Source organism: Pygoscelis adeliae, unplaced genomic scaffold (assembly GCF_000699105.1).
Source record: "Pygoscelis adeliae isolate BGI_AS28 unplaced genomic scaffold, ASM69910v1 Scaffold11, whole genome shotgun sequence".
Taxonomy (NCBI): Eukaryota; Metazoa; Chordata; class Aves; order Sphenisciformes; family Spheniscidae; genus Pygoscelis; species Pygoscelis adeliae.
This window is the reverse complement of record NW_008824059.1, coordinates 1997605-2012793: the sequence shown is the minus strand read 5'-3', so window position 1 is coordinate 2012793 and position 15189 is coordinate 1997605. Positions and strand designations below refer to the sequence as shown.

The 15189-nt window shown below is 46.1% G+C and overlaps 1 protein-coding gene across 1 annotated transcript in view; it reads right to left on the bottom strand.

Annotated features, from left to right (window-relative positions):
- Positions 1 to 11377, bottom strand: part of LOC103925369 (myosin-3-like) — a 19487-nt gene extending 8110 nt beyond the window's left edge. Inside the window, exons 1-17 of the mRNA XM_009334077.1 lie at positions 11192 to 11377; positions 8778 to 8921; positions 8539 to 8695; positions 7731 to 7758; positions 7541 to 7649; positions 6900 to 6992; positions 6510 to 6573; positions 6330 to 6428; positions 4838 to 4941; positions 4619 to 4757; positions 3955 to 4073; positions 3603 to 3752; positions 2978 to 3148; positions 2024 to 2333; positions 1778 to 1854; positions 688 to 775; positions 479 to 596 (exon numbers count right to left, since the gene is read on the bottom strand). Coding sequence (XP_009332352.1) covers positions 479 to 596; positions 688 to 775; positions 1778 to 1854; positions 2024 to 2333; positions 2978 to 3148; positions 3603 to 3752; positions 3955 to 4073; positions 4619 to 4757; positions 4838 to 4941; positions 6330 to 6428; positions 6510 to 6573; positions 6900 to 6992; positions 7541 to 7649; positions 7731 to 7758; positions 8539 to 8695; positions 8778 to 8921; positions 11192 to 11377 — 2156 coding nt within the window. The remainder of the gene's footprint in view (positions 1 to 478; positions 597 to 687; positions 776 to 1777; positions 1855 to 2023; positions 2334 to 2977; positions 3149 to 3602; positions 3753 to 3954; positions 4074 to 4618; positions 4758 to 4837; positions 4942 to 6329; positions 6429 to 6509; positions 6574 to 6899; positions 6993 to 7540; positions 7650 to 7730; positions 7759 to 8538; positions 8696 to 8777; positions 8922 to 11191) is intronic.
- Between the last annotated feature and the right edge of the window lie 3812 nt (positions 11378 to 15189).

The following is a 15189-nucleotide window of genomic DNA, read 5'->3' as shown; positions in this document are numbered from 1 at the left end:
CTGCTGAAGTCTGATTTGTTAATGTAGCTACATTAGCCACTCAAGCTTGTAATTTCATCAAAAAAGTGGTATCAGGTTTAACACCATTTCCTTTCAGTAAAGCCATTCTAGTCAGAATTCTTTAAACAATCTTCAAACTTCTACTAGATAGTGGTTGAATATAGGATGTGATATAGACCACCCTACATATTTTTGCTGAAACATGCTTGTGTCAAATTTGGGAATTTAAGCAAAGAATACCCAAACATTCAGCTGAACATAAATGAAGTGAAAATAGGTTTTGGCATACAGTATTCAGGAAGGCACTTGGGTGGGCACTGCCCACACAGACCCTGCTATTAGATATGTCTTCATACTTTCTATAGTTGTTAAATATTAAAATAGTCTTTTCCTAAGAACTATATCATTGACTTGTTTAGCAAGACTCTTCTCTCAAATGAATTGGGCTTGATGCAAACACAAGAATGTTATTGCAGACCTTTGTTTAAAATCCCCATATAATATCTTGTTAGGAAATCCTTTCCTGCAGATTCGAATGCCTTCCAGAACACCATTACATCTCAGCTGGTGCAGAACAAGCTTGTGATCCATCAGGCCTGTGACAGAGCAACATGGGGATATATTGATTTTTCTAGCATTGGTCAATTGGTCTTTCTGCCAATTTCTAATCTATGTTTTATGAATTACCTGGGGTCTTTGTTTCATTGGGAATGATACAACGCACAAAATGAGGATGAGTTGTTCGCAAGTTGGACATCAGCTTATTTAGATTTTCCTGTAAAAAAGAGATCATTTGCAATCTCTATATTACTGCAAGACATAATGCAAATATTCTCAATATGATTTGACTCTGATGAAAAATAAAAATTCAGAAGTTTTTCCTTACTCTTCTAGTGAATATTCTACAATCCTATATAGGCATCAGCAAAGTAAATAGCTACTAACAGTGCATACAACTGATAAACTTTCCACCTGTCTTAAAATGAAGATGTGTCCTTAGTGGTTAGAAGCTAATCATAAGAGCTATTAAACATGATGAGGACGGAAAGAAATGAACAATATTCTGGGATACCAATAGTGGTCTTTCTTGATCAAATGAGCTGTTGATCAAATGAATTAATGGGTTGATTTGTTTTTATTACTTAGATATATTAGTTAGGTATATTTAAAAGAGAATTGAGCCACAAAATCCCTGTTTGTCTATGGCATCAGACGTCATCTGCTCTGCAGAACAGTTTTTGTTAGCATTGCATTTCTTTAATCATCTCATGCAATAATGACCTACTCTGAGTATGCCCCACGTCACAGCCAGATGGATGTTGCACTCCTCATCCTGTCAGGAAGGGCTGAGCCTGTTCCTGGCCCCAGGATATAGATGGGTCACAGCAGCATCAAGGGGCTGCAACATGTAATTTGTGTTGCCCACACTGACTGCAAGGCACTAGTTGCCACACAATGCCCTGTACTCAGAGAGACACATCCTGGAAGAGGCCAATTACAGCCAAATAGGGGAAGGATGCCCAAAGCCTTTAGGCTGTCTTGAAACGGTGCAACCTGATCAAAGCACATGCCTTCCCTTCTCCACCATCATCCTATTCGACCTCATGAGCAAAGCAGAATTCAAATTAACCTTTACCAAAGCCCAAAGGTAACTTTCCACAGTATCGTATGGCAACAGAGAAAGTGGGAAAGGTGAACTAGTGCAGACAGGTCTGACAGGATTGCCTTCTCGGCATTTTCTGCAGCTGGCCTATGCTGCGCCAGAGAACACACCTACCCGAAAGAGTACAGAGACAGTTTGGAAAGAAGAGCCCTTTTTCTTGGTTCCTTTCTTCTTGATATCACCACCTTCAGCTGGAAAATGAGATGACAGTCCAACTGAGGTACTGCTGTAGATCCCTTTGACAGCATTATAATCATGCATCTAATACATACAGCACAAATACTGACTCAACACTGATTCGAGTCAGGTGATAGCTACAGTTGGAAACACCAGACAGGAGACATAATCCTCTGATCTTACCTTCATCCATGGAAGCAAAGGTGGCATAAAGACTGCATAAAATTTTCATAGATGATTTCTGATACAGCCCCACAACAGTTTCATTCAGGGGGTCTTTGTTCTTCTCAAGCCAGCCAGAGATGTTGTAGTCCACCATGCCAGCATAGTGCACCAGGGAGAAGTGGGCCTCAGCCTTGCCTTTGACAGGTTTGGGCTTCTGGAAGTTGTTGGACTTGCCCAGATGCTGGTCATAGAGCTTGTTCTTGAAAGAGGTGTCAGTTGCCTTGGGGAACATGCACTCCTCTTCCAGGATGGAGAAGATGCCCATAGGCTGAATAGAAATAAGGTGTTTTCAAATAAGATGAATTCAAGTTATAATAATATGGAATGAAAGAAATGCTAAAATTAAAGTACTGGAGGTATTCTATAGAGAATTAGCTTGGGAGGAGCAGGTAAGCAAGATTTTTTGTGAACAGCTAGCAAAATATTCAAAAGCACCAGATTTTCATAAATAGGTGAACTACCCAGACATTGGCTGGAAAACAAAGCAAGCCAAGCAAAAACTGTGCACTAACTTCTTGGAATACAGTAGTGACTTCTCTTTATCCAGAAGGAGGAAAAAGCAAGCAGACATGAGGCTTTCTAACATTTGAATTTAGCTGAGAGGAAAACCTGAGGAGGAACCAATATGCAAAGACAGAAGACAACTGGGGTAAATATGACAATGAAATGACAATTTATAATGATGTCGAAGACAGACAGAACAGAGAAATAAAAGCAATGTCTTTTTAGAAGGCAGAATACATTTCCACTCAGTGGATAATTAATCACAAGGGTTATGTTTAAAGGAAGGGAGGAGGTAAGCAGATCTGGAAGCTTCACAGAGAGAGTGTATTGAAGGCACTCAGTGCAAGGACTCTCAAGAACCCCTTCCAGATCTGATTTGTTTACTCACAAGCTGTGTAAGAAACTCACCTTTTCTATAAGCTCAATGCAGGCCGCCAGGTCCATCCCAAAGTCAATGAATGTCCATTCAATTCCTTCCTTCTGGTACTCCTCCTGCTCCAGCACAAACATGTGGTGGTTGAAGAACTGTTGCAGTTTCTCATTGGTGAAGTTGATGCACAGCTGCTCAAAGCTGTTGAACTAATATTTGAGTAAATGTGTTAATATTGTTAAACTGAGTCAAATCAATTTATTTCGTAGAGATGTCAAGGCAAGGTCAGCCAGACTATCCCTGAAGGGTTTTGATAATAGCGTAAAACATATATCATGGGTGGTCCAGGCTTACAGAAAAGTTGTGCTGTGCAGCACATGGTTGATGTAGCCTACATTGGCGATGTTTTTGGGTGACCCTAATGTCACTAAATACAGATTCTGTGGGGAGGGAGACAGCAGCTTCATGCCTATGCTTCTGCTGTTTCTTTTCTCTTACAAAGTGGGTGATAGATCTACAAAGGCAGAAGCAGCTTCACAGAGATTTGCCCTGTTCTTGGGGGCTGCATTGGGGCGAGGAGGAGGAAAGGTCAGAAAAGTCAAACAAAAGGAAAAAAGCGTTTAAAGACAGACAGAAGTCTGAGAGTGCTATGTAAAACCAAACCTCAAAAATCTCAAAGCCAGCAATGTCTAAGACCCCAATAAAGTGCTGTCTTGGCAGCTTAGTATCCAGTTGTTGGTTGATGCGCATCACCATCCACAAGAAGAGTTTTTCATAGACTGACTTGGAAATGGCATTCACTGCCTGGTGCACCTGCAGGGAGATGGTTCACACAGCTGTGTCAGGGCACTGCTAGTGCATCACCAGAATAAAAAGCCCCTCCACCACGCACAGATACTGTCAGCCCACAAAGTGCACTAATAGGCCTTAATGGTCCTGACCATCCTCAGCTGTGACCTGCACCCACTCCTGTCCCTTAGGGAGACAACTGTCCCTGCCGCTCCCTGACACTCACCTGATCCACTGTTTGGCCCTTCATGACATATTCATTTCCCACTTTCACCCGGGGATAGCACAAAGCTTTCAGCAAGTCTGCTGAGTTCAGTCCCATCAGGTATGCTGCTTTGTCAGCCTCTGTAAAACAAAAAAAATGCTGAAGGACTTTCTTCTTAGCTGGGATTGACAGAATGCATTGGAGCAAGCCAGAGCTCACTCTGAAACCTGGCAAACTGGTTGGCTTTACCCTATCTACAAAGCTTGACCAACGTTCTCATTTACTTTTCCAAACAGCCTTGTAGGGCTGGTCCTCATGATTGAGAGGCTACAGCAGCCCCAACAGGTGTGGTAAAACCAGTGAGTGCATTGGTGATGGGACAAGTGTTTTTCCCTTCAAGCCACTTCTCCACAATGTCACCCAAGCAGAACAAGTCTGGATGTGTTACCAGAAACTGGCAAACACTACAGTAACATGTCCCAGGCACAAGTCCTTCAGCAGAGCCATCAGGAATAAAGTAGATGCAGAAAATGACTCTACAGGAGGTGGTAAGTTGAAGGTTGTACCTCCTTTTTACGTTCATCAAGGAACAACTGCTTCTTTCCTGGAAGACTCCTTGCATTTCTAGTGAAAAATGGTATGAAAACAGTTGGAAATACGTCTCTCCAAGCCATGAAGGTATTACCTTCCGTGCCAGCCGGCTCTGCCTGCTCGTCACATGGTCTCTGCTTGAACTTCATGTTCCCACAGTGCAGGATTGCCCCTGTCAGTTTGTAAATCCCCATTCTCTCATCAGGGCTGAAGCCCAAAATGTCAATGGCTGCCTGCACACCGGATAGATCAGCTGATTATAATGGTAGTGATGGTAAAAGTGATACTGTCTCTCCTTGCTAAATGTACTCACATCTGTTGCAACAAGCTCCTCCTGGTCATCAATGCTGGCCACAGAAATCTCCCCTTGGCTGATGAAGGGGTAGTCATACGGGTTGGTTGTGACGAGGAGCATCTCTGAAAGGCAAATGAAGGAGTGAGAGCCAGATCCTAGCAATGAAAATGGAATAAAGGCTCAGCAAGGTTTCACAGGCTCTTTTTCCTTCTGCATCCCCAAACTCTTGGTTTTCTATTAAGAGACAAGAAAGACAGAGTAAAGCCATTCATTTGCTTTCCACTGGATGAGCAGAACGTCCCAGGCAGGTTCTCAGCCCTACCAGTTTAATATGCTGTGAACTGGGGGCTAAACATTCAGCACTGGCAGACAAGGAACAAGGGCCATCCAACAGCTTCTAAGAAAGATACTTTTAGGTAAGACTCATACGTGCTTATCCTCATACACGACATATACTAATCCATCCTGAATGCCCCTTGCACCCGCTGGGGTGCAAGGTGTGTGCTGGTGCACATAAGTAATACAAACATGTGTGTTTATCTCCATCTAATTGAGGCCAAAATTCACAACTCATTTTCAGTCCTGAATCCTATGGCAGAGTAAGAGCAGAAGTGAAGGTGTGCAGATGTGCAGTGGGGTTGTGCAGTGTGCAGGAGAGGAAGCCCTCCATACACCGAAGATAAATCTGTCTGTGTCCTTGTACAGACATGCAGTCCCCTGGCACACGGCAGTCCCTCTGGGAAGGGAAGAGGGAGGTGGTAAATGATGGGAGGGCACATAGTGGGAGGATGGGGGTAGGAGCTCCACCTTGGGAAATGTTCTGTGGATAGTTGGGAGGGATGGACAGAGTGGAGTGAGGATGAGTGCTGAGTGTGTGGCAAAAGGGTTTGGGACAGATGCGGGGCATGGGCAGGGTATGCCATGGCAGTGGGAAGGGGGAAAAGGCTGGAGGGGCTTTACTGGAAGCGGGGAAGAACTTTTGCCCATATGATGAAGAGTTCAGATAGATGGTTTGTAGACCAGGATATCTGGCCATCCTCCACCCAGGGGATTTCTCACCTTTCTATTGAAGATTATTCACAGGATCTGGCCCATATAAGTTGGACTTTCCACACCAGCAAGAACAGCAAGGTGTAAGGCAGAGTAAATTAGCCACCCCCGCACCTCACCTGCACAGTTTGCATTAGAACTTACCCAGGGAAGATAAATTGGAGGTGGAGTAACCCCTAATGCAACACCATTATACAGAGACAAAAATGCTGTGTACAGCTTTGGTAACCCAGTCATCGTCGATGCTGGAATGTGGATGACATAAATAAGCACCTGATGAAAGCTTCAGTGCTTTGCACAGCCTGAGGCACCTGCCGAAAGGGGAAGCTGGATGCTTGTGACACATGGCGCTAGGCCAGCAGGTGCCACTGGACCCTCTGTCGCTGAGCTGGCATATTTAGGGAAAAGTTTCCCATATTGATTTTACTGTAAAATGTCACCAGCTGATGGCTGTCCTTACCAAGCAGTTCAGGCTTCTTATTGGAGAGGATCTGGTAGAAGATGTGGTAGCTTCTCTCAGCTTTCAGCTGGAAGGTGACTCTTGACTTTTCCAGCAAGTCTGTAATATGTATGCAAGTATAAATTTTTCAAGCTCTTCTTTACTTTACAGTAAAGCAGTAAGCCCACCTCATTTACTCACAGGTCTCAATGTCACCAGAGGCCAGTTTTCCAGAGGTACCAAAATGAATGCGAATGAATTTACCCTGGCAAGCAGACAAAAGGTAGTGGTCAGTGCAGCATTCCTCAGGGTAAGACGCCAGAGTATTTTTCTCTCTTGAATCTCAGTGAAAGTATCTTTAAATCAGTCTGAATTATCTTAGATATTCAAAGATAGATAAAGGGGAACAGTTTGTTGCAGCCCACGCAGCTATGAGCATGAAACAGCTGTAAACACATTGGCATCTGACAAACAACCAAGAAATTTGTCAGAAAGAACATTTCTCCCAGCCCAGTGGCTCCCAGTTGCAAGTAACAAGCAGGTAAACAGTATTAGAAATGCAGGAGGGCAGAGAGAAACACAACGACTCACAAAGCGCGAGGAGTTGTCATTTCTCACAGTCTTGGCATTCCCGAAGGCCTCCAGCAGTGGGTTAGCACTGATGATTTGATCCTCAAGCGTACCCTGTGAGAATATTTGAATAATTATTGAAAAACACCATGGGCTATGTGGTAGGAAAAAGTGACTATATTGCGGCTCGCCTGATTACATGTGCAACCATGTGACCTTCATTTCAGCTGTACAGCATTACTACAGCATCTTCTCGACTACAGCGCCAAGAACCAGCACTGTGTGTAAATGGCAAATCATTCATTTTTCTCTTATTCAGAACTTCTCCCATGGTCAGAGCTGTCATCTCTCAGCCACAGGGACAGACTGGTCCGTGTGAAGAAACTGGAGCTTCCAATTCTTCCTGGACACCAATTCCCCAGACCTGGTTTCAGTCCAGGTGAAGCTACACCTGGGCAGCAACAGTGGCAGCTCTGGTGGCTTGTATTTGTTGTGGTCCTAACTGCATATCAGCCCCTGGGCTTACTGCCTCTTGAGAGAGTGGCTGAAGCTAATAAAAGATATTTCATATTTTGAGGTAAATGTTTGTCACCAGTGCTGTCTGCAGCCACAAGTTGATAACATCATGAACTGCCCCTCTGCCAAGCCTTTCCTCCTCACACCTTCATCCAGGACTCCTTCTTCTTGGCTAGGTCCCCACTCCCCGCAATTGTTGCAAAGTACTGGATGACACGCTTCGTGTTCACAGTCTTCCCTGCACCGGATTCTCCGCTGTCAAAGGGAAGTTCAGAGCGAAGAATTATCTGCCCACTTTTTGTTGAAGACAAAGTTCAAAGTGACAGATGTACTTACGTGATTAGGATAGACTGATTTTCATGATCTGTCAAAGGGAAAAAATAACTGCAGTCAGAGAAGCTGCAGGGAAAAGTGCTGGTTCTCAGGTAACCCATGACCTAGCGCCCATCGAAGGGAAACAATCTCTGCAAGCAAAACTGAAAAGATGCATGGTCTTTTTCTCCTCCTCTCTTCCCCTCCCTGTACTCCACTTTTTGTCTTCTGTTCTCCACCTTTGCTCCATTCCGCACTCTCCTCTTTGCTTCTGTCTTTACCATTCTTTACCTTTATTGCTATTTAATACGGGACAGGACTTGATTCAAACTAAAACCATCTATTTTGGTGAAAATATTTCTTCCAGCTCTGTTCTGAACCTATCTGCTGTTGCTTGAAGCCACGTGCTGGTGTACTGACTAGGGACTTCCCAGATAGTGTGTCCTATCCAACTGCAACTGCCCTTTGCAGTGGTTCCTGTTATGGTGCTTAGCTTAGTACTTAGACCAGAAATACAGATAATGTGCAGTACAACAGCACAGCACTTCAAAAATAAAAAATCTATTTCAGGAGACAGGGAAAACTGTCTGGAGCTGGTCTTGCATCACCTAGAGATAAAATAGGCACATTTAATTTCAAGTACAATAGTTGGGAGCCTGGGAGCCCAACCAGATAATCTGCAACATGACACAGAACAAGGAGTTGGGGTAGCACACTGTAAGAGACGGCAAAGGCAACTCAGCCCATGGCAGATAAGGAATGGCATGTGGCAGAAGCAGTGTTTCTGACACAGGTTTTTTTCTATGAGTCTGGTCAAAACAGAAAAGCTCACCCGTCAGCATGAACTGATAGGCGTTGTCAGAGATGGAGAAGATGTGCGGAGGGGCTTCCTGGCGCTTCTTGCCTCGGTAGGCCAACACCACCTCCGGGTTGTACACCGGCAGCCACTTGTAGGGGTTGACAGTGACACAGAAGAGACCTGAATACGTCTGTGAGAAAAAAAACAGAAAAGTGACTGAAGTCCGTCTCCTGGCAGCTGGATTTTCTCCTTTGCCATGAGAGGGAACTTACATAGATCATCCAGGAGCTGTAGCGGTCCTTGAGGTTGTAGAGGACGGCAGGTTCATGCAGGTGGGTCAACATGGCCACGTCCTCAATTTTGTCAAACTTAGGTGGGTTCATGGCATATACATCATCAGGTTTGACAGTAACCATCTATAATTCAGAAAGAGTTAAAAAGGAAACCAGGACACCCTGATTCAGCAACTCTTGATGCTCCTTCCGTGTGTACGCACAGAGACACAAACACAGAGAAGTAATAACATCTGTAAGGCTGCTCTAATTCAGATTCTTCTTTCTATTTAACTGTGCAAAACAAGATATGGCTATTACAGGGCAGACACTGCTGCCAGCCAGGAACTCTACAACACTGGCAAATTTACAGGTTGTAAATTTACTGTCCTGGAATTGCTACAACAACGCAGACAGAATTTGTGCTGACCAGATCTTTCTACACATTATTGCTGCTTATGAACTTCAGGTTGCTGCTGCTCATGGCTGTAACAGCCAGGGGCACAACGGCTGGCCAGTCTACCTTTCAGCCTCCAAGATTCACACTGCACAGTGCTGGAGAGACAGAACACTAACAGACAAGATTCATCAACAGCAAATCCTTCCTTGGAACAGATTTGTTCCACTTCTGCTTGTTGCCATTCCTAATTAAACAAAGGCTCTAGCTCTACCAAATAGCACCGTCTACTGGCTCACACTGTGGGTGACCATCCTGTCGCACAGCCAGAGCCTGTGGATATGCTGGGGGCGGGGGGGCAGATGTGAAGGAAAGCAGATGTACACAGATGGCAGCAGCTTATCTCGGCCACGCTGAACCATGAAGGAGCTTGAAAATCCTGTTGTCGTTTCTCCAGATGGCTCTTCCCATTGCTTTTATCCATTGCTTTTATGCTGTAATTGCTGCTCCCATAGGCTGGTTCAATCCAAGGAGGAAGTAGTGTTACTGCAATCATATTCGATTCAGAAAGATTGAACACCATTTCCAAGCTTGGGTCCTGACTAGTGGAATGATCTTGGGCTTCTTTTGAGAAAGCAAGAATTACAGGCACAGCTTTCAAAAGCAACTTTGTGGTATGTGTCCCTAAATACCTTTCTAAGGTGTTCAAACACTTGAGCAATTAGGATTCAAGGAAAGTTTCCATATAGAACAAGAGATTGTGCATTAACTGCTACTCACAGGACATATCTGGGAGTCACTAGAGGTTTATAGAGGTTTCTAACATAATGTCAGTTCAGTGCTCAGAAGAGGGCAGGAAGCTCTAAAATATTAGGAATTATTAGAAAAGAAAGGGAGAAAAGAAGAGAGTGTTAGGATGTGTCCATCAGTTCATTCACAACTTCATTACTGATCACACCTTTCAGAAAGGATATAGTTGTACCAGAAATGATCCAGAGAAGAGACACAAAGATGGTCACAGGTATGAAACAGCTTTTCTAAGAGGAGAGCATAACTTGATTGGGATTTAGGGGTGAAAAGGAGACACTTTTGAAGCCTGCAAAGTCAGGAATAGCAGAGAGAACCATGGCCATAGCAAGGAAGAATAATTCACTTTTTCTCCTTGTGAAAAAATATGCTGAAATTACCAGGCTGCATATTGCAGAGAAAAGGAAGCACTTCATACATACTCCAATTTTAAACTGTGGAAATCTTTCCCACAGGACACTACAGAGGCAAAAAGCTTGAATGGATATAAAAAAGCCAGCCCCCACGAAGGCAGGTCCTTGTACACAGTAGCCTGTTGCAGCCTCTGCTTAGTCACATACCTGTGTTTGCTGGAGGCTGGGGGTGAACCAAAGGATGACTGCTTTATTCTTTATTTGCTTTCTTAAAAATCTTGTAGCACCTACTGCCAAGATGTTGGTTGAGGTGGTTCTTTGGGCTGCTGCAGCTATTCTTACAAAAGTTATCAGGACACAAGCTGCTAAGACATTTCAGCATTTTTGCAAGATTAACACCTTGGAGGCTCCTCTAGGAAACTGTCTGCAGCCAGTGACACTGATGATAATTTCACATGCAAAGGGGATTTTCAAAGTAGCTGCCTGCTCTGCTACCAGTAAAGGAAGGAATTTATCAGTGGATATGACAGTGTTAGATGAGAAAGGGTTAAAAGAATCAGTTGAGGAACAGTAAGACTGGCAAGGCTACAACCCAACCTGTTTCAGAGCACTGCTTCATCTTTAAAAGCCTAATCCAAGAATAATTATCCAATGGATACCTTCATCCCAGCATCCAGAGCAATACTTTCCTCTGGAGGCTATGCTGGTCCCAGTCAGAGGGCAGGGCAGGGCAGGGCAGGGCAGGGCAGATTTCTTGCCTGAGCTAGTCTAGTGCTGTCTGTGCTCCTTGCCCTCCCTAGCAGACGTCCTCGGGCCCTCAGCAGGGCAGGGAGGAGGGCCAGGAGGAATGCACTTACTCTGCCATCCTCTGTCTCAACAGTTATCTTCCCATCCTGTGCAGCCTTGATCTTCCCTTTGGTGTACTCCACCTCGGGGTCAGCCACAAAGCAGTAAGTCTTGGCGTCAAATGGCTGGTTCTGGGCTTCTATTCTCTCCTTCTCTGATTTGCGCAGGTACGGTGCAGCCTCACCAAAAACCTCCATGCCAGCGTCTCTGCTCATGGCTGAAGCTGAAAGACAGACCCTGCTGTGGTGGTCCCCTGTGTGGTCCCCCTGAGTTGAGCAGAGTGGAGCTGAACGTCCCCCAGCCCTCCCAAGTTGGCTGCTCTGAAAGCACCCTTCCCATCTCTCAGATGTGTGCCGCAAGGTCTTGAGGGAGATATTTGCCTTTCAAAGCTGGAATGTAAAAAAGCAATGAAGAAGAGCTGCCACCCTTCATGGCCCCAAGGAAAGGGGATCCATGCCCGAAGGAGCAGGAGGGCTCTCTGGGGAAGTGCAGCAAAGGGGAGGGATCTCTGACAGATTCATGTAGTCCTTAAAAAGACTGAAGCCCTGAAGCCTGTTTTTCTTCCAGTTCTCCATTTATGATTTCCCCCACTCCCTTTTAACATGGAGCCTGTCCTTGTCCTCTGGTGGGCAGCTGTAGCGGGCAGGAACAGACACGTGCCATGGCCCGTTAGAGCAGCTCACGCAGGGGGAAGAACGGGGACCTTCCCACCGTGAGTGCAAGGGAAGAGCCAGCTCATGCCATCTGGGCAAGCTATTAGCTCTCATGCCTTAAATTCTCACCTTAACAATCAGTCAACAGAAAGAAGGAAGGAACGGGCTGACATCTCTGATCTCTGAAAGACAAAGAGTGGAAGGTCAGACTCCAGCTAAGCTACAGCCTCTCCGAAGGCCCAAAACCTCTCACTTACTTACTGCGACCAACCACTCCAGTTGAGGACCAGCAAAGTAAACCGCAGATACCAGTCCTTCCCTACCCAAGGAATGGTGCAGCGAGGAATCTATAGCAGATTTCCCACCGCAGTGCTACAGCCTTGCGAAGCTCCAAGCATGAGGAACAGCACCTGTGGCAGGAGCCCTCCACCCCTCTGCAGGTTAGTCACAGCATGGCCACGAGCACGCCCAGGGGATCAGGAGCCACCAACAAGGGCTTTTTCCCTGACAGCTTTTATAGACTCAGCCCCTTCCCTTAGCTCGGCCCCTTCCCTATATTTGGAAGGAAGGAATCGACACTCCTGCCTGCTTACCAATTCATGTTCGTTTTCTGCCATATACAGTATGTAAAGAAAGGAACTGCTCTTTTTTCCAATTTTAGTAACTCTGGGACCTAACTGTGGTTTCTAGGCTCTTTGTGTGAGAATTTCCTCTACTGGGAACATGCTCTCCCAGTCATGCCAGCTATGACTACAGCCGGCACTTCACTCATGCCTGCACTCACCTATATATCAAAGAAATAGTAGTCGAAAAGGGACCTGCCCCACTGCTCCTGCTCACGGGATCTCTGGGCAGAGTTGCACAGTGGCAAGGGAACACAAAGCAGCTACCCGTGGGGTGGAGGGCAAGGCCACTGGAAGGGAAAAAGGCGATGAGGATTCACGTAGGATCAGTTATGGCAATTCTTGTGGCTTCCCATCACTGCATGGGTCAGGGAGGACAGGAGGATGAAGTATGATGACAGCATGACTGAAGTATGATGTGACAAACCATGGCAAAATAGAGGCTAATCAGAAAGAACAACACTCAAATCTAGCCAGGGATGGACATTTCATGAATGCCAAATCCTGAATATGCTACAGAAATTTAGCTTCAAATACCACTTTGGCTGCCTAGGACACTCACTACTCTTGCTGCCAAAAGGAGCTGCAGAAGCTGTGTCACACCGTGCTATCAGGTTCTTAGACACAGCTGACTGCAATTCCCAGGTGAGAAGGATATTGGTAAGGGGACATAGTAGCCACCAAAACGCTGGGCACTAGCCACCTTTGCATGCCAGCTAGGACAGTGCAGCTCTGCTCACTCCTGAGCAGTTGTGACCAGGAGCACCTGGGGCTGTAGGCACGGCCATGCCTGGGGAAAGGCAGCGCTGTGTCTGAGGAGAAGCAGGCTGCGCAAGGGTACACTGCACCTATGCAACTCTTGCTTGGGCAGCACAGACCGAGGACTGGCAGCAAGGCATGGCCAGCATAGGCTCACACACCCTTCCCCCTTCCGCAGAGCAGGGCTGTGCCACAGGCTTCCAGGACCACACTGCAAAACCATCACCAAATCCACTTTAGCCTATATGCGTGCCCTGAAAAGCATAGGAAACCAGTGGGAATTAGCATGGAGAAAACATAAAAATGTAGTGAGATTCTCCAGCTCTGCGGCAGAGGTTGTGGGTTCAGGCAGGACTCAGTACTGAGCTCTCCCATCTCAGGGCAAAGCACCATGACCAGCAGACAGCACAGCCAGGCTTCTGCTGGGTTACTCTCTTTCTGGCCCAACAACCCGTGTTCTCAGTGGCACATTTTCAATGAGATAAAACCCTCACTGACTCTTGCAAAACTCTTGCAAAGCTGACTCATAAACTCTTGCACAGGGGATATGAACCTCCTTTGGGCCAGGGTGGGCTTTGAATGGAGGTCTTCCAGTCCCGAATGCTCTCTTTGGTTGGTACAAAGCAGACAGGCAATGGCTGCAAATTGAGCTCACCTGGCAGGGCAGGTGAGGACAGCAGTGGGCAGGAGCAATGGGAGCTTTCATGCCTGCACGGATAGAGGTAGCTCCTGGTGCATGAGCGGAAGGGTCTCCTACGCCCCGAGTCATCCTGCCTGTTTTGGTCATCTTCTGTCACTATTCAGTATCACCCATTCACCCTCCACACTGCATGGACACTCATCCAAGGCTGCAGCACCAGCCTTCCCTCACCAGAACGAAGCCTACAGGACTTGTGTGAAGCCAGAAGCCTACCCCAAATAGCTCCTGCCACCACCCAAAGCACCTCTCCCAGCTGGAGCACCCTGGGGCACCTGCAGCTGCTTCTGCGGCATAGGGGACGTTACCTCACCTTTCAGACACAGTGGCTGGCCCTGCTTGTGTTTGCCCGAGGAAAGCTGACCCCGTGGTCTTGCAGGAGTGTCATTGTCACTAGTGTTTTGACAAACATGTTCCATGTTGCCCTTAATTTCATTTAAGGTCACTAAAAATGGACACCACAGCCACATATCTCATGAACCATGAATTCCTAGAATCCCCCTAAGCCTGGAGGATGAGGGAAAGCTTTTTATAGCAAGCATCCCCTGTGATCGGCCCTTTGAACTCAGCACAGTGGATGTACTGAGTGTCTGCAAAAAGCCGAGGCACACCAGAACAACTATCAGTTTGGGGCTTTGTCCTGATACTGAATTGCCAGTGTGATTCAAACAGGGCCTTTCCTGCTCCCAGGCATGCCCAAAAGCAAGGGGGCCAGACCCCACTCCCCACACCCAGCTGTAGGATCAGAGCAAAGAGCACACACAGGTGGCGAGAGCCACTCTCCCTGTTTTCTCTTGCTGGTTCAGGTGCCCAGCTGGGAGCAGAGTGCAGGAAAAAAATTAGCAACGATCAGTGACCCACAGGTAGCCCCTGCTGCCAACTAGTCATAGGCATCTGCTGAGCACTGCACCAAGATGATACTAGACTGTTTAAAACCCTTTGCACGCAGCCGTTGTGAGACAATGCTCTAAATCAGAGCCATCCAGTATATCCACAAGCTGTAGTATCATTTCATGTTCTCCCTGGCCCAGCAAGGGTTAGTAGCTAAAAAAATACAATTAATTACTTTCAGATCTCTAAGTAATTCTGATCTGTGAACTACACAACCAGCTACAGCAGCCGCTAATTGAAAAGGCGCCACTTTTCATTATAACAGTCATACTCTTATTTCTAGCAGTTCTCCATCATTATATGAAAACATTTCTCAAGTTAATAGTTGCTGTAAAATCTTACCAGAAGGTAGCCTGGAGCAAGGGCTGAGATATAAAAATGTGCCT